General features: G+C 43.1%; 1 protein-coding gene across 1 annotated transcript in view; it reads left to right on the top strand.

Moving 5' to 3' along the window:
• LOC144889283 (la-related protein 1-like) overlaps window positions 1-18,718 on the top strand; it is a gene marked incomplete at its 3' end in the record, with an annotated part of 38,442 nt that extends 19,724 nt beyond the window's left edge. Inside the window, exons 2-5 of the mRNA XM_078769361.1 lie at window positions 5,288-5,524; window positions 6,255-6,316; window positions 6,796-6,855; window positions 18,556-18,718. Coding sequence (XP_078625487.1) covers window positions 5,299-5,524; window positions 6,255-6,316; window positions 6,796-6,855; window positions 18,556-18,718 — 511 coding nt within the window. The remainder of the gene's footprint in view (window positions 1-5,287; window positions 5,525-6,254; window positions 6,317-6,795; window positions 6,856-18,555) is intronic.
• Between the last annotated feature and the right edge of the window lie 416 nt (window positions 18,719-19,134).

The raw sequence follows: 19,134 nt of genomic DNA, 5'->3' as shown, positions 1-19,134 counted from the left end.
TTGATTATCGGCGGGAAATTCCAACTGACATAGTTTCGGTTTGTGGAAAGTGCATGCCTTTTCATATATTTTTTGTGTAAACTCGTGGTGGATGATATGTTTTAGTTTTTGAGTTATTTTTATAGACAGATAAACGGTGTAGCACAATGCATAATTTGGAAAATCATACCAGTGTTGTTTCACTAAAAAAAGTACAAGTCTAATAATAAAATATTGAAAAATATATGATTTTTTTTCGATAATTGATTTTTATAATAATTAATCTAAAACAAAATGCTTAATATTATTTTTTTATTTTGACGGTACACATCGGACGTATATTTAGTCGTCAACCGCACATCGATAGCTAGTATAGAAGTCCAGATACACGTGCAACAATGTACCCCACCAAATGGGCATTTTCGAGCTGGGTGGTTTCAAAGATGGCGTCCATCCGGGCACTAAGCTACCGTTCTCAGATGTCCATCACACCTTTTCTGACACTTGAGACATTGGTCTAATGGAAAATCATAATGAGAATTACTCCCCCCGCCGGAGCATTCACTTCAAAATATGGCCGGTTGGCTCAAGGACTATATTATCCAGCTCCACTACTGCACATGGTTATTTTGATGCCGCCATTTTCATGACCTGTGAATTGTTGGAATGATGTATGGTGCCGTAATCAGTCTGAAGCCTTTATACCCCTTTGCCATTTGGAATGTATCGTTTAAGCCTCACGTTCACCGAGCCTTAGAAATGCAAGTTACTGACTTTGGGGCATTCTTATTGGGGTTGCTGTTCACCGATGCTCCCCATCCAATTAGACAGGGCTTGATCAAATCTGCAAGGAAGAATGGGAGAAACTCCCCAAATCCAGATGTGCAAAGCTGATACAGACATATCCAAGAAGACTCGAAGGTGTAATCGCTGCCGAAGGCGCTTCTACGAAGTATTGGCTCAGGGGGTTGAATACTTATGTAAATTAGATATTTCTGTATTTCATTTGTAGCTATTTTGTAAAACTTTCTAAAAAAAATTCCCACTTTTACTTTATGGGGTATTATGTGTAGTTCAGTGACAGAAACCTCTCAATTTAATCAATTTTAAATTCAGGTAGCAACACAACAAAATGTGAAAGAAGTCAAGGGGTGTGAATACTTTCTGAAGGCACTGTATGTCCAGAGAGACAGCCTTGATTGCAAGTCTGACATTGAGGGCCTCCATATTCCTCATTGACGTGGGAGCATTGAAGCAGCATGTCCAAGGTAGAGTGACCTTGTCTGAATCCGAATAGAAGATCTGAGAAGAGGCCGTTGGAGAAGAGCAATGATTTTATGTCAACTGCCGTGATGGATTCCATGACCATGTTGATGATTGGAAGTAAGCTACATAGGGCTGTATTTGACAGGGAGATGTTTACAGAGCAGTTTTAGCACCATGTTAACAAAATTGATGAGCCTTAGTTTAACAGAGCAGATGATTGTTTATGTTGACAGTACAATTAAGTGCTATTGTTAAGCGAGCAGACAATTGTGTGATAATAGAGTGTGTTTTATTCTAGTTGGTACCTTTAACAGCCCCATTGTTCGTGTGTTCATGTGTGTACACGTCTAATAATTATAGAATCGAAAACGGCTCAGCCAATCTCCACCAAATGATGTTTGTGTGTCTGGGTTATAGAGGGTCAGGTCACAGGTGCAAAATAACCCCCTCCACCCCTCCATAAGCATGCGGTGCATTGACCCCCTGCTGGAGAGCATGGGAATTACTTCTCAAAATGTATTTCCCCTCCCCACCCCCCCACCCCCACCCCCTCCCCCCCTCCCTCCCAGTTCCCACTGCGAGTGTGGGGAAGATGACCTGTGTTTTTCACCTGTACACATGGGATAGTATAAGTGTTTTTTCCACTGTTCCATACCAGAGGGAGTGGGTAGTGAGGGTGTGGAAAGGATGCCAATTTTGAATTTTTTATCTTGCTCCCAGAGAGACCAGGTATTACTAGTTCAAGAAAGCATTGGGAGTGGAATTGGACAACTCGAGGCATATTAGTTTAATTTATGGGTAAGGTGTTGCAGACATTAATTAGGGTCAGATGGGGACAATTTAAGTGAAATCAAACTAATTAAAATCAGTCTGCATGGAATTACTAAAGGGAGGTCATGTTTAACTTTTCTTTTTCTTTTAATCGTATGAAGCAGTTTCTGATTGGGTGGAAGAGGCAAGTGCAGTGGATGTAGTTTCTCTTGATTTTCAGAAGGCGTGTGATAAGGTACTGCATCACATACTATGAGAAGGCTGTTGGCTAAAGTAAGGGTTTGCGGATTAGCCGATACAGTAGTTAACTGCAATGTAAACGGACTCGGTGATCATGAGCAAAGAGTGGCTGTTAGTGGGAGGATGTCTGGCTGGGAGGATGTAAGTCGTGAGGTACTTAAGGGTTTGGTACTGGGACCAATATTACTTATAATTCATGTAAATGATTTGGACAATGGGGGTTAGTCGGTTTTCCAAATTTGCCGATAACACAAAGGTTGGAGGTCAGGTTGATATCAGAGTTTAGATTCAGGAAAGTTTTGATCTTTCATAGGTTGGGCAACCTAAAGGTGGTTATAGGTTGGGCAACAGTTTAGCAAGTTGTTGTTGCTGTGGATCTCAATGATGAGGCAAATTGTGGAAATATTTCGTTATAAAAATTGCATGCAACATTACAAGTGCTTATTGAGGCCTATTTGGATGTGGCAGGGAGACATTGCTTGGGAAAGTGAACATATGGCGATCATGTCAATAATGGTGTGAACATCCAAGTTGCACAAATATTTTGTGCGGTAGATTCCCACAGCTGCTCGCTCTCACAAACACTCACTTGGCAATCATGACCAGAACACCAAGCACTGAACACGAGTTTCGGAAAGCCTTCGTGCTGCAATAGACTTAAAATTGAATAGTTGAGGTTTTAAGGTCCAGTATAGCAGAAAATATAAAGGTCACTAGGTTAGTGTAGTGACTTAAATTGGGCAACTTTAAATTTGAACATTTGTTTTGAATCTGTTGCAGTTTATGTATTGTGCAATTACCCTGAGTTGTGACTTTGCTGTTCGTGACTGCCATGCCATGACAATAACACATTTGCAACGGTTTTCCACAAACTGAAAGCACTTGTGCAGAAGTGCAGCCGTTACTTATTTTTGCAAGCGATTGCAAGATCCTCGTTCATGATTGGCTGTTATCCCTTTGACACTTGTGCAACATGTATCTGGTGGACTGTTATAAATCGTTTGTACATTCCCTCTTTCACTTCATCCAGTATTAGAGCTTGTGCAGATGGTTGTTTGAATTGCACTGTGTTGGTGGTGAAGATGTCCACACTTGGCTGAATATGGCTCTTTAATGTCTTCCTCTTTTGAGCAGAAAGAGATGTAGAGTGGTGATGATTTGTGTTCAGCCTGTGGCTGCTGGTTGCATCATTTTCTGGTGGCGCGGCTGCCACTAATGCAACACCTCTGTATTACCAGTCATCTGGTACTCATTTTGCCGACCTCGGAAGGATTGCTGAGGTGTTAATTGGCAGACAATGGAAGGTGTTCATTCAACGGCATGACAGAGGCTCAAACTCAGGACCCTAATATCTCAAGCCAGCCACCTTAATCGTTAAGCCAACGCCAGGTCATATATAGGGTTTACAAACCTTTTCATTCTCAGAATCAAAATATGTCATTTTATTCCATTTGTTTTATTTTTTTATTTTTTTATTTTTTTGCATACTGAATCGAGGCTCGTGAAAGAGCTAACATTTACTTCACAAACAAATCAACCAGACAAACAAAATACACAAAAAGAGGGAGCGGAGGACAAGATGGGGAGAGAAGGGGAAGCACACAAACACAACATCCGAGAGCAGGGAGATGTGTGGAAGGGAGAGGGCCCGGGGGGAGGAGGCATGGGAAGGGGGTGGGGGGGGGGGGGGGAGAAGTATAAAACACAAGGACACCAAGGACTTCTATTTAAATATTTACTTGTGGTTAGACATATGAACAGTTGTCCACTTGCCTCTGAGTTGTTTGATTCTGGGTTTTATTCTCTGCCCAGTTGGATTCTCCCTAAGCTGTGCCATCTTTCTGCAGTAATCGCAGGATGCTGCTTTGGAGCTCCACGAAATTCAGAGGGAGGGATTGTGTCATTGGTTGTCCTATCTCATCTGTTCAGTGACCTCTGGTTCCTAGCTGCACCATTTCAGACCCAATAGCAATGTTTTAATAGTGTAGATATGGATTCAGTATATATGATATGGTGCAGTATGATCTAATATGTAAAGCTCTTTCCAACACAGGCATCAGCAACCCAAATAATAAGAAGAGCCATTTTTAAGTGGTGAAGCCCTTCCTTCCATCTGTCCATCCATCAAAAATAAAGAGAACCTTTCTACCCATCTTTAATTATAAAGGGTTATAAAATGTAATTCTTGAGGATTCGAAAGGATAATTCGAATGGATTCTAAAGGGTAATTATAAAGGGTTCGAAAGTGTAATTAAAATGGATTCTAAAGGTTAATTATAAAGGGTTCTAATGTGTAATTCTAGAGGGTTCTAAAGTGTAATTCTAATGGATTCTAAAGGGTAATTCTAAAGGGTTGTAAAGTGTAATTCTAAAGGGTTCTAAAATGTAATTCTAGAGGGTTCTAGAGGGTTATAAAGGGTAATTATAAAGGGTTCTAAAGTGTAATTCTAAAGGGTAATTATAAAGGGTTCTCAAGGGTAATTCTAATGGATTCTAAAGGGTAATTCTAATAGGTTCTAAAGGGCGATTATAAAGGGTAATTCTGATAGGTTCTAAAGGGTTGTAAAGTGTAATTCTAAAGGGTTCTAAAATGTAATTCTAGAGGGTTCTAGAGGGTTATAAAGGGTAATTATAAAGGGTTCTAAAGTGTAATTCTAAAGGGTAATTATAAAGGGTTCTCAAGGGTAATTCTAATGGATTCTAAAGGGTAATTCTAATAGGTTCTAAAGGGCGATTATAAAGGGTAATTCTGATAGGTTCTAAAGGGTTGTAAAGTGTAATTCTAAAGGGTTCTGAAGTGTAATTCTAGAAGGTTCTAAAGTGTTCTATAGGGTAATTATAAAGGGTTCTAAAGTGTAATTCTAAAGTGTTCTAAAGTTCTAAAGTCTGTACTGAAAATGTGTGATAACATTGGCAATGCTGTCCCTAACCTTAGGGGAAGGGGCAACACCCGAGCCCTAGATGGTTTTCTACTGGTATTGAGAGGTGCTCCATTTAACAAAATTGCTATTGTTTTGTTCACTGTTTGCAGTTGTTTCTGCCATGGCAGCCAAAGTCGCTACTTTGACAGAGACAGACGGCCTAACTGTTAAAGATTGTGGGACCTGTGAGGATCTATCAAGGGTTTCCCCAAGCCCGAAGCCACCCTCGAAAGAGCCAGATCCCAACTGTGGTGTCCAACGGGTCATTTCTGCCCCTCCACCTCCAGTGAATCCTTGGAGCCGAATCCAATTAAAGGCAGCAAGTCACGAGGATAAAGAAGAACATGGTCAGTACTATATTGACTTTGATAGTCAGTTATCTTGGCTTGTGGTGACGTAGATGTTGATTGGTGTCTCATTTTCTATCGTATTTTTCTTTACTGCTTAAATCTTTATTTACAAGAGATACAAGAAAAGCTACCTCCACTCCTGCCCTCATTTCTGCCTTTCCTCTCTTAAAACACTTTAACTTCCAGAACATTGTTTTACTGCTACTATCAGGGACCCGCGGAACGAAAACCCTCCCTTTTTTTGGCCGGTGAATAGGCAACGAAGCGCTGCCCTAACCGGATGCATGCTCCCGGACGTTTATGTTTCAGCAATGTAAGGGGAGGGCATGGCGATTGTGAATATGACAGGTTCGACGATGTGTTCGACTTGAACTGCATGGAAATGAAAATGTCGGTGGGTGGAGTCAGCCTTCCCACTAATTATGTCGTTGTGGGTGGAGTCAGGCCATCTGTCCAACCAATGGGCAGAAAGAGAGTTATGCCCTTTTTGAACTTTGAGAAAATATCACATATTATACAATGGTCAGTTTTCCAGATTTTTCCCTCTTACACTTTAATACATTGAACTGAAACTTGGTGCATGGCTTTATTATGATGTTACAGAACAACTTTGAGTTTCAAGGCGTTTCATCAATCTTTTAAATTTGTTATGCCTTTACTATGCTAAATGTTGGGATCAGTAGGGGACATGTATTGCAAAGCAATTCTCCCTATTGTTTTTCTGCAGATTCTACTTCTCCAACCAAGGTTATCAAAGGTGTGAAAATGAAAGAGAAGAAAACTGTGAAGGTAAAGCTAACTATTAGAGAACCTGCAGCTGAAAGTTGATGGATTTGGACTTGATGCATTACCTGTTGTTACATCACACACCCACGCGAATTGATTGAACCCTGCCAAAAGCTTGATTTATGACGACCATAAAGCACCATTTTGCCTTTTTGTGAGATCACTCTTGGATGAAAGGAAAAAAATTCAGCTTGTCAATTCAACCCAGTGAGGTCTTCAGTGTTTGCTTCTGTTTGCTTGCCTCCAAGTTATTAAAATTGTCAAAGCACAGTAAAGAGGCCGAAAAACAGGTCGCGACCAATTGTAATTATTCAGGCACCTGAAATATTTCTCTTATTTTGTGTGTTCAACAATAAAATTTAACTTCCGTGTCATATTCCCGACGAATAGGCCTCGAGTACATGCATGAACCAATTGCTTTCCTCAGCTGTTGTGCAGTCTATTTTCAAAGTAACGTGACTCACCCTTGACTTTCTTCTTAGGCAAGTGATTTCAGTGACATCACCAACTGGCCTACACCTGGAGAGCTTGCCTGCTCTGAGGTAAACAAGACTTGCCTTTGGACAGTGATAATGATACAATTTGCTTACTAACCTTTCAGATCTATCTCTTACTAAACATCAAATTGCAATTATAAATTTTATGGTCACCTCTTGGTAAATCAAATACATGTGTTCCAAACACCATTGAACGTGGTTTATTTTTCTTTATATTTATTTCGTTGATTTAGGAATCACAAGGTAGTACACTGCTGCTCTTCTTGTTGAACTACTGAACTACCCTTCATGTTACTCCACTGTTGGTAATCAATATCATGTAAATCCCTCATCATCCAATCGGCAAGAAACCCCTCAAATACTAGTGAAATTACAGGTGTGGTAGAGATCAGGCGGAGCTGATCATAGCTAATAAGAGGGGTACTCTTCGGAGGTGGGCATAACTCTTCAATTTTCCAATTCTGGGGAAATCATCCAGATCTGAGACACAAATTTCAGCAAGTGGTTCCGACATCTAGTATGCAAATTCCTTTCGGAGTCATGTTGGACGGTCAACTGTATGGCTCACTTTGGACGTGTTGAGTTGGCTTAAACGAGTAAACTCCAAACATTGCTCAATGATTGGGGGTGGTAAAGGTGCTGGCAAATAAGGCATTAACACATATAAATTCAGAGGTAGTACGTCTGAGCAAATTTGGGTGAAGTGTGACTTAATTTAATTTTCAACTTCGGAGAACACAGAGCTGACACAACTACAACTTCAGAGAACACAACTTCAGAGCTGTTTCACAGCACCACTTGGTTGTCTGCGACATAAGGGTGAAAGGTGCGAGGAGAGCTCGGCGGGTGAAGTACCAACCGAGAATGAAGGTGTGGAGGTTGAAAGAGGTGACAGTGAGTGAGGCATTAAAAGAGAGGCTGAGTATGGTAGAGGACGATGTGGTTGAGCTTGAAAGTGGTTGGATGTCAATGAAAGATAGTCTGTTGGGAGCCGTTGGTGAGGTATGTGGATGGACAAAAGGACCACCGAGGCACTCAAAAACATGGTGGTGGGATGATGAAGTTGGAAAGAGGATTGACGAGAAGAGGAAGAAGTTCAAGGAGTGGAAGAAGGCGAAGGGTACTGGGGCAGAAGAGGCAGAGCATGAAAGTTATAAGGCAGCCAAGAAGGCTGCAAAGAAAGGTAGCAAAGGCGCAGGAGGCATGTAGGAAAATGTTCGGAGAACTCTTGGATTCGGAAGAGGGTCAGAGAGCGGTATTCAGGATTGCAAAGCAGATAGCGAAGAGAGGTGCGATGTGATGGGGGTGAGTTGCTTGAAGGATGAAGTGGGACAAATCATTGTGGACCCAGATGGAATTAAAGGACGATGGAAGAGATATGTGGAAATGCTGTTCAATGCAGAGAATGAATGGGATGGCAACATCGAGAGTAACCCAGTTTTAGGACTGGCAGAGAAGATAACTGAGAAGGAAGTTGAGGAAGCGATAAAAGCAATGAAGAGTAGAAAAGCGGGAGGACCAACGGGAGTTGTGGGAGATGTGATCCACCACGCGGTAACCCGGGTTGCCCCGTGATTTTTAATCATTTTACATAATTAATTAATCTATTTTAGGGGGAGTGTAACCCGAGTTCGCGTGACAGGAAAATCCTTTGTGTCACAAAGGATTGGGAACTGAGTACCCTCGTCCCTCTATACAAGGGGAAAGGTGACCCTCTGGACTGTGGCTCGTATTTATTGGAGCATGGAATGAAGGTATTGGAAAGGGTGTTGGAGAAGAGGATAAGGAAGAAAGTGAAGATCGACGAAATGCAGTTTGGATTTATGCCAGGAAGAGGAACGACAGACACGCTTTTTATTGTGAGGCAGTTGCAGGAGAAGTACATGGAGAAGAGGAAGAAGTTGTTTCTTGGGTTTGTTGATCTGGAGAAAGCATTCGACAGGGTTCCACGTGAAGTAGTGACATGGGCATTGAGGAAGTTAGGAGTGGAGGAATGGTTGATCAGAGTCGTGATGGCATGTACGAGAGAGCGTGCACAGCTGTAAGGACGAACGACGGGAACAGTGGTGAGTTTGAGGTGAAGGTGGGAGTGCATCAGGGGTCAGTACTAAGTCCACTACTATTTGTAGTTGTGATGGAGGTGCTGGCTCGGAATGTAAAGGAGGGTTTTCCGTGGGAGTTGTTGAATGCAGATGATCTGGTGTTGATTGGGGAGAGTATGGATGGACTGAAGGAGAATATGAACAAGTGGAAGGAATGTATGGAGGCGAAAGGTCTGAACTTGAATATCGGAAAGACGAAGGTGATGGCATGTGGTAAAGCATGTGGTGAGGTGGAAAGAACTGGGAAGTGGCCGTGTGCTGTGTGCAGGAAGGGTGTTGCAGTGAACTCCATTCAATGTACAATGTGCGCTGAGTGGGTTCATCAAAAATGTCGTGGTCTGAGAGGGTCATTAACCAGTGTGGCAGCGACATTCAAGTGTAAGGTGTGCATAGAGGGAGCTGCAGATGGAGGAAATGTTGAGTTGGATCTTGGAGACGGCGTGAAGCTGGAAGGTGTGAAAACATTTTGCTACCTAGGAGACATGCTGAATGGAGAAGGTGGATCAGACTCGGCAACGGTTGCTGGAGTGGGATGTGCATGGAAGAAGTTTTGAGAACTGAGTGGCGTGCTGATGAGGAGGGGAGTGTCGTTGAAACTGAAGGGAAAGGTGTATGCTGCATGTGTGAGAAGTGTTATGATTTATGGGAGCGAGACATTGGTTATGAACGTTGAGCAGCAATGAAGGCTGGAAAGGGTGGAAATGCGAATGGTTCGGTGGATGTGCGGAGTATCGTTGAGAGAGAGAGAGGAAGATAAATGATGAATTGCGATAGATGATGGGGATAGAGCCTGTGATGGATGCTGTGAAGAGAAGAGAAACAGGTTGAGATGGTTTGGTCATGTGTTGAGGAAGGATGAAAGTGACTGGTTGAGAAGAGTGATGGAAATGAATGCGGAAGGAAGTAGAGGACGGGGAAGACCGAGAAAGACTTCGCTAAAGGTGGTGGAAGAAGAAATGCGGGCAAGGGGGTTAACAAGGGCAGATGCAGAAAATAGGGCAAAATGGAGAAGATTGTCATGGGGCCTGCAAGGCTAACCCCCGCTCTAGCAGAGAAAATGGCCTTAAAATGCCTGTTGTTGTTTGTTGTGGAGAACAATTTATTACTTACAGGAAGACAAAATGAAAATGACTTAAAACATCCCAGATTTGGACACTGTGACTGGTCTTTGTAGTTGGGTGTGTTCTGCTGAGGTAGTGCTCACTATTTGTATTTTTTCAGCACATGTGCCCAAGTATAATTTTGCTTTGAACCCCTCCTCAAATCCTCAATTCCTCCCCCATCATTACCAGCCCGTCCCTCACGCAGCGGAAGACACGTTTTCAATCACTTCTGTGTGTCTTTCCGGGTGGTAACTTGTTGAGCTTTTGTCATCAAATTTTCAATAAAGCTTTATGATGAGAATATGGAGAAGAAAAAGTAATAATAGTTATCAAAAGGTAAATTTTCATCCAATCGACCTGAAATTTTAAGAATTTGCATATTGGGTGTCTGGATATTTTTAAATATTTTTTTTGTATACAAGATCAAGGCTCGTGAAAGAGCTAACATTAATCACACAAAAAGTCAAACTGACACATAAAACATATAATAAGGGGAGCGGTGGACAAGATGGGGAGAGAGGGGGAAGGAGGGGGTTAACAAGGGGAGATGCAGAAAATAGGGCAAAATGGGAAGATTGTCATGGGGACCGCAAGGCTAACCCCTGCTCTTGCAGGGAAAATGGCCTTATAAAATGCCTGTTGTTGCTGTTGTACAGGTCACATGCTTTGGCAGCCAAAACCTAAAACCTCAAAAAAACTTCTCGAAACTTTACATGATTGACTCGAAACTTTACATGTGTCATTGACTAGGCATTGTGATTAAAAGTTGATCACAAAAATATCATTGGTCACATGGTGTGGCAGCCATATTGGATTGAAGGAAAATATTAAATAATTATATCTCTGAAACCGCTTACCCCATCAACAACAACAACAACAGGCATTTTAAGGCCATTTCGGGGGTTAGCCTTGCGGTCCCCATGACAATCTTCTCCATTTTGCCCTATTTTCTGCATCTCCCCTTGTTAACCCTCTTGCCCGCATTTCTTCTTCCACCATCTTTAGCCAAGTCTTTCTCGGTCTTCCCCGTCCTCTACTTCCTTCTACATTCATTTCCATCACTCTTCTCAACCAGTCACTTTCATCCTTCCTCAACACGTGACCAAACCATCTCAACCTGTTTCTCTTCACAGCATCCATCACAGGCTCTATCCCCATCATCTATCGCAATTCATCATTTATCTTCCTCTCTCTCTCTCTCAACGATACTCCACACATCCACCGAACCATTCGCATTTCCACCCTTTCCAGCCTTCGTTGCTGCTCTACGTTCATTACCCATGTCTCGCTCCCATAAATCATAACACTTCTCACACATGCAGCATACACCTTTCCCTTCAGCTTCAACGATGTCTAATGCTGGGGCTAATGAAGTAGGTCAAGTAAAAGTAAAATATACAAGATAGATACACTCAAAGTACACCACCCCCAGGCCAAATAATTAAATGTCAAATTAATATGAAAATAATTAAATATCAAATAATCAGAGAATTAAATTACCCCATTGATGCTAAATTTTACAAATATCATCGAACACCATTGTTGCATATCATTTGAAAATGATGTCATAGGTAATGTGGTTTGGCAGCCATATTGAATAGAAAACGAACTTTATCCGATCAACACGAAACTTCACAAATATGATCCCCGACACATACAGGCACGTGAAAAAGTAAGTACACCCCATGTAAAGTTTTGACTTTTTCAACATATTTCAACATACAGCTATTTGACCTTCATTTCAACAATATTGAGAGATAAAGGTGATATAATATAACAAATATCATGAAACATTTACATTTTGTAGTCCATTGTATAATTTAAATAAACATAAATGCAAATTTCGCATGTGGAAAAAGTAAGTACACCCCTACATTTATCACGACTTCAAATACCTAAAATTAGAATCAGGTGCACTTGCTCAGGTGCAAATGATTAGACCATCGTTAGAGAGGATCTTGGAGGAACCTGTCTTATTTAAACCTCAGACATTTAGTTTGGTTTGCTCTTTGTTGTTGAAGTGTGCGGCGTCACCATGCCTAGATCAAAAGAGCTCTCGGAGGCCTTCAGAAAGAAGTTTATAGATGCCTACAAGTCTGGGAAGGGATTTAAAAAGATCTCCAAACAATTTGAAATCAATCATGCGACTGTCCGGAAGATCATCTACAAGTGGAGAAGACTCCAAACAACTGCAAACCTGTTCAGGCCAGGCCGCCCCAGAAAGTTCAGCCCGAGAGCAGACCGCAAGATGCTGAAAGAAGTCTCTAAGAACCCAAGAATGTCATCACGGGACCTACAGGTAGCTCTTGCCACTGTTGATGTCAAAATGCACGAGTCTACCATTAAAAAGAGGCTGCACAAATTATCTACATGGGAGGTGTGCCAGGAGGAAACTTTTGCTGTCCAGAAAGAACATCAGGGCAAGCCTAAAGTTTGCCAATGAACACCTAGGCAAAGACCAGCACTTCTGGAACAATGTGCTCTGGACAGATGAGTCAAAGGTAGAGTTATTTGGCCACAGTACCAGAAGACATGTTTGGCGAAAACCAAAGACAGCATTTGACCACAAGAACCTGATACCAACTGTAAAGCATGGTGGTGGAAATATTATGGTTTGGGGCACTTTGTTGCATCGAATGGACTTCCGGTACCTCGGGCGAGTGAGGCGTGCTTCGAGCTCTCCACGGCATCGAAGTTTGAGTGTTTTCCCATTCTTGTCTTTGTCAAATTTCCACTGGTTATTTTGCTGTGTACGTGTTATTGTGTGTTTCTAGTTGGTGTTGGTTTGTGGTTCGTGCAAACTTGTGTGTAGTTAATCGTTTTCTGAGTCGTACCTCGTGCGCGGCCTGGTGACTTGGGGCTTCCCTCCCCCCTTCGGTGTTTTGTCGGTTTGGGTTATTTCCTTCGCTGTATTGCTTGTTTCTTTTATTTTGTTTTCTCCCCCTCACCTCACCTCCCGAGACAAAGAATTATATATTGATTCTTTCTCTCCTCCCGGACACGTGCTTGTTCGCTCTCCTCCTCGTCTCGGCTTGTGCCCCGCCCCCTGTATCTCGTTTTCTTCCGCCTCTGCTCCTTCCTTCTCAAATCCACGTTCTCGCTTGGAGACTTTTCCCGGATTGTTTTTTTTTTTCATGGTTCTGTTTGGATATTGTTGGAATATGTTTAAACCTCAGCCGTGATGCTGACGCTGCCCCCCCCCCCCCCCCCCAGAATTTACATGTTTTAAACGTTTCCCAGTGTGTACCCTGGTCAGAATAGGTACACCGTATCCCTGCGTGTCGTAAGAGACGACTAAGAGGGTTGGCGTCAGGAAGGGCATCCGGCCATGAAAACATTGCCTCAAAAAGAGAACCATGACAATCACAAGTACATATGGGCAGGGTGCAGCCCGAAGTGGAGATCGGTTTCTGAGGTTTGGGACATGGAATGTAGGGACAATGACAGGGAGATCAGGAGAAGTGGTGGAAGTATTGGTCAGAAGAAGAGTGGACATATGTTGTGTGCAAGAGACGAGATGGAAGGGAAGCGGTGTGAGAATGGTGAAGGGTAGGCAGGGACAGAAATACAAGTTTGTGTGGCAAGGGTGCCCGGAGGGCATGAATGGTGTTGGTGTCCTGTTTTCTGAGGAGTTTGTAGACAGTGTGGTGAGTGTGACTAGAGTGAGTGATAGGTTGATGATGGTGAAAATGATGATTGGAAAGCTCTTGGTGAACGTCATCTCGGGATATGCTCCGCAGGTTGGTCGAAGCGATGAAGAGAAGGACAAGTTCTGGTGTGCGATAGAGAAGCTGATGGAAAACGTGAAAGATGAGGAAGTTGTTGTGGTGGGAGGAGACCTAAATGGACATGTGGGGAGGAGTATGGACGGTTTTGAGGGAGTTCATGGGGGTTACGGCTATGGTGTGAGAAATGGAGAAGGAGAAAGGATTTTGGAGTTTGCTGATGGAGCTGATTTGTTGATTTGTAATACTCAGTTCCAGAAAGAGGACATTAAGCTTGTTACATACACGTCAGGTGGGTCGACGACAACCGTTGACTACCTGATGGTGCGTAGGCGAGATAGGGGGCACCTCCGGGACACAAAGGTGATCCCGGGGGAGGAGGCTGTTTCACAGCACCACTTGGTTGTCTGCGACATAAGGGTGAAAGGTGCGGGGAGAGCTCGGCGGGTGAAGTACCAACCGAGAATGAAGGTGTGGAGGTTGAAAGAGGTGACAGTAAGGGAGGCATTAAAAGAGAGGCTGAGTAGGGTAGAGGATGATGTGGTTGAGCTTGAAAGTGGTTGGATGTCAATGAAAGCTAGTCTGTTGGGATCCGTTGGTGAGGTATGTGGATGGACAAAAGGACCTCCGAGGCACTCGGAAACATGGTGGTGGGATGATGAAGTTGGAAAGAGGATTGACGAGAAGAGGAAGAAGTTCAAAGAGTGGCAGAAGGCGAAGGGTACGGGAGCAGAAACAGCAGAGCATGAAAGTTATAAGGCAGCCAGGAAGGCTGCAAAGAAAGAGGTAGCAAAGGCGCAGGAGGCATGTAGGAAAATGTTCGGAGAACGCTTGGATTCGGAAGAGGGTCAGAAAGAAGTATTCAGGATTGCAAAGCACATAGTGAAAGAGAGGTGTGATGTGATGGGGGTGAGTTGCTTGAAGGATGAAGTGGGACAAATCGTTGTCGACCCAGATGGAATTAAAGGAAGATGGAAAAGATATATGGAAATGCTGTTGAATACAGAGAATGAATGGGATGGCAACATAGAGAGTAACCCAGTTTTAGGACCGGCAGAGAAGATAACTGAGAAGGAAGTTGAGGAAGCGATAAAAGCAATGAAGAGTGGAAAAGCGGGAGGGCCGACGGGAGTTGTGGGAGATATGTTGAAGGCAGCAGGAAGTTGGGGTGTGAAGAGAATGACAGAGATCTGTAATCTGGTGGTGAAAGAAGGCCGCATTCCAGTGGATTGGGAACTGAGTACCCTCGTCCCTCTATACAAGGGGAAAGGTGACCCTCTGGAGTGTGGATCGTACCGAGCGATAAAGTTATTGGAGCATGGAATGAAGGTATTGGAAAGGGTGTTGGAAAGGAGGATAAGGAAGAAAGTGAAGATCGACGAAATGCAGTTTGGATTTATGCCAGGAAGAGGAACGACAGATGCGCTTTTCATTGTGAGGCAGTTGCAGGAGAAGTACATGGATAAGAGGAAGAAGTTGTTTTTTGGGTTTGTTGATCTGGAGAAAGCATTCGATAGGGTTCCACGCAAAGTATTGACATGGGCATTGAGGAAGTTAGGAGTGGAGGAATGGTTGATCAGAGTAGTGATGGCAATGTACAAAAGAGCATGCACAGCTGTAAGGACGAAGGACGGGAACAGTGGTGAGTTTGAGGTGAAGGTGGGAGTGCATCAGGGGTCGGTACTGAGTCCACTACAATTTGTAGCTGTGATGGAGGTGCTGGCTCAGAACATAAAGGAGGGCTTACCGTGGGAGTTGTTGTATGCAGATGATCTGGTGTTGATTGCGGAAAGTATGGATGGACTGAAGGAAAAGATGAACAAGTGGAAGGAATGTATGGAGACAAAAGGTCTGAAGGTGAATATCGGAAAGGCAAAGGTGATGGCAAGTGGTAAAGCATGTGGTGAGGTGGAAAGAACTGGGAAGTGGCCGTGTGCTGTGTGCAGGAAGGGTGTCGGAGTGAACTCCATTCAATGTACAATGTGTGCTGAGTGGGTTCATCAAAAATGTAGTGGTCTGAGAGGGTCATTTACCAGTGTGGCAGCTACATTCAAATGTAAGGTGTGCGCAGAGGGAGCTGCAGATGGAGGAAATGTTGAGTTGGATCTTGGAGACGGCGTGAAGCTGGAAGGTGTGAAAACATTTTGCTACCTCGGAGACATGCTGAATGGAGAAGGTGGATCAGACTCGGCAACGGTTGCTCGAGTGAGATGTGCATGGAAGAAGTTTCGGGAACTGAGTGGCGTGCTGATGAGGAGGAGAGTGTCGCTGAAGCTGAAGGGAAAGGTGTATGCTGCATGTGTGAGAAGTGTTATGATTTATGGGAGCGAGACATGGGTAATGAACGTAGAGCAGCAACGAAGGCTGGAAAGGGTGGAAATGCGAATGGTTCGATGGATGTGTGGAGTATCGTTGAGAGAGAGGAAGACAAATGATGAATTGCGAAAGATGATGGGAATATTGCCTGTGATTGATGCTGTGAAGAGGAACAGGTTGAGATGGTTTGGTCATGTATTGAGGAAGGATGAAAGTGACTGGTTGAGAAGAGTGATGGAAGTTAATGTAGAAGGAAGTAGAGGACGGGGAAGACCGAGAAAGACTTGGCTAAAGATGGTGTAAGAAGAAATGCGGGCAAGGGGGTTAACAAGGAGAGATGCAGAAAATAGGGCAAAATGGAGAAGATTGTCATGGGGACCGCAAGGCTAACCCCCGCTCTAGCAGGGAAAATGGCCTTAAAATGCATGTTGTTGCACTTTGTTGCATCGGGGCCTGAGCAGCTCACCATCATAGAATCCACTATGAATTCTTCATTGTACCAGAGGGTGATTGAGGAGAATGTGAGGCCATCTGTCGGAAAGTTGAAGCTCAACCGAAGGTGGACCTTGAAACATGACAATGACCCTAAACAGACCAGTAAATCCACCAAGGAATGGCTGAAAATAAAGAAATGGAGGGTTCTGGAATGGCCAAGTCAAAGCCCGGATCTAAATCCCATCGAGATGTTGTGGGGGGATTTGAAATGAGCTGTGCATGCAAGAAACCCCTCAAACATCGCACAGCTGAAAGAATTCTGCATGGAGGAGTGGGCAAAAATTTCTCCCAGTCGATGTCAGAGACTGGTAGACAGTTATAAGAAACGCCTGCTTGAGGTTGTTTCTGCCAAAGGGGGCAATACCACCTATTAGAGCCAAGGGTGTACTTACTTTTTCCACATGCGAAATTTGCATTTATGTTTTTAAAAATTATACAATGGACTACAAAATGTAAATGTTTCATGATATTTGTTATATTATATCACCTTTATCTATCAATATTGTTGAAATGAAGATCAAATAGCTGTATGTTGAAATATGTTGAAAAAGTAAAAACTTTACATGGGGTGTACTTACTTTTTCACGTGACTGTACATATGCAGAGTGTACATTTTTAAAGGTCATATGTCACATGGTGTGGCAGCCATATTAGCTTGAATGCCAATATTTTAAAAAATCCCTTCTCTGAAACCGCTTCACCGATCGATGTGAAACCTGCCATGGCTGGTGAAAATGTGATAATTGAAAACAGCTGAAGGGAACGAGGGCATATACCCATTGTGGGACTATGTGGAGGCATATTGGCGACAGTTGCATTGCCTTAGTTTTTATCTGTTTTCGTCATGTTTAGCGTACAGAAGAAGAAGTCTGAATACAAAGCGGATGCGGATGGACTTTGCATTTTCAGATCCTTTTATAGTTATTATTGTCATTATTACTATTAACTCAACTGGACTACCGTCCAGTTGAGTTCATCACATGCTGAACCCTCCGGCGTCCATCGTCTGTCGTCTGTTAATTTTTCGATGTTATCACTCCAGCGCCCACAAATATCAACCGATTCTGATCAAACTTGACATGCAGCATCCTTACCCCAAGGACCAGGTTGGTATTACATTTCAGCCCGATCCGTTGAAAAATGGCGGACTTATTCGACCATTTTGTTTTTGGTCATGAAAACGACGTTAACACTCTGGCGTCCACAAATATTAACAGATTTTGATCAAACTTAGAATGTTTAACCCTTACCACACAAGGTAGGTTACTATTGCATTCCAACCCGATCCGTCACAAAATGGCCACCATAGGCCGCCATATTGTTTTCAGCTCCGAAACGATGTTAAGACTTTAACGTCCACAAATATTTATGGATTTTGATCAAACTTTGAATGTTTAACCCTTACCACACAAGGTAGGTTGCCATCGCATGTCAACCCGATCTGTCACAAAATGAACGCCATAGGCCGGCATATTTTTTTCAGCTCTTAAGAAAAGCACTTTTACTTTCATGACAAGGATTCCCCGCAATTTCTTCTGACGTCACTTAAATATGCACTTGCGACGTTTTGTGGGCATGTTCACTGGGACAAGATGTGGGGGTGGGTGACTTTGAAAGCGAATTACACCCGTTTCCTTTTATCTACACATACAGGCTAACCCCCGCTCAGGCTAACCCCCGCTCTAGTAGGGAAAATGGCCTTTAAAATGCATGTTGTTGTTGTCCTTTTATCTACACAACTATATTTCTGCAACATTGGTGCAAAGTGTAACATTGTATCAATTGTAAAACAAGGACAAGTATAAGGATACAAGGACCTTAAAATTATTACACAAGGTTGTTGGCTTTTCATTTAAGTCAAATCTAGTACAGACAACTGACCTACTTTAAACTTGTCCAGTCAGTTCAGTTGAGTTCTGCTTCCCTGGAAGCTCTAGTTTTTCTCCTATGCAATCTCCACTTGCATTTGTCACCCACATCCTTTTTCTCCTTCTTTCCTGACAGGTTCAGCGAGGTCAAGGGGACAGGAGAACTGGCCCTGGAACCCAGCTTGAGGCATGTACACAGGGGTCTGAGTGCAAGGAGAATTGTCAGGCTGTGGAGGTCAGCCAAGATGGGTTAAATTGCGAGTCAGAACGGCCTCGCTCACCTGTGTCACGTCGAAAAGGTATTTGTTGATGATATTTTTGATAATTTTGTAATGTTTGTAACTATTTCTGTGCACTCCTTCTTTCTCTGCATTTCATAATACTGTCGTGCGAATACTCTCCGGTTAATACCAGGGCTCGCGAATGACCAAACGGCTTTAATTGAGGCGACGACCAAATACGGATTTTGCTATCACAGCACGGGAGAAAGAATGAAGAAGAAGAAGCGGAAGCGCTTATCTGGAGAGGGAACGAACTCAAACGGGAATCCGGGTTTAGAAGGAAATTGAAAATAATACAAGGATTTATTTAGAAGGATAGTGGGACAGGAAAATATGCGATGATAAATAAAATGTCCTAATCGGGACGTCCTCACTCACACTTCAGATACAGCACAGGGGAAATGAATTAATAAAAATAAAACGTTGTGTAATGT

Source organism: Myxine glutinosa, unplaced genomic scaffold (assembly GCF_964187855.1).
Source record: "Myxine glutinosa unplaced genomic scaffold, kmMyxGlut1.1 SCAFFOLD_2233, whole genome shotgun sequence".
Classification (NCBI taxonomy): domain Eukaryota; kingdom Metazoa; phylum Chordata; class Myxini; order Myxiniformes; family Myxinidae; genus Myxine; species Myxine glutinosa.
Note: the sequence above shows the minus strand (reverse complement) of the source record. Positions and strands in the feature narration are given on the sequence as shown.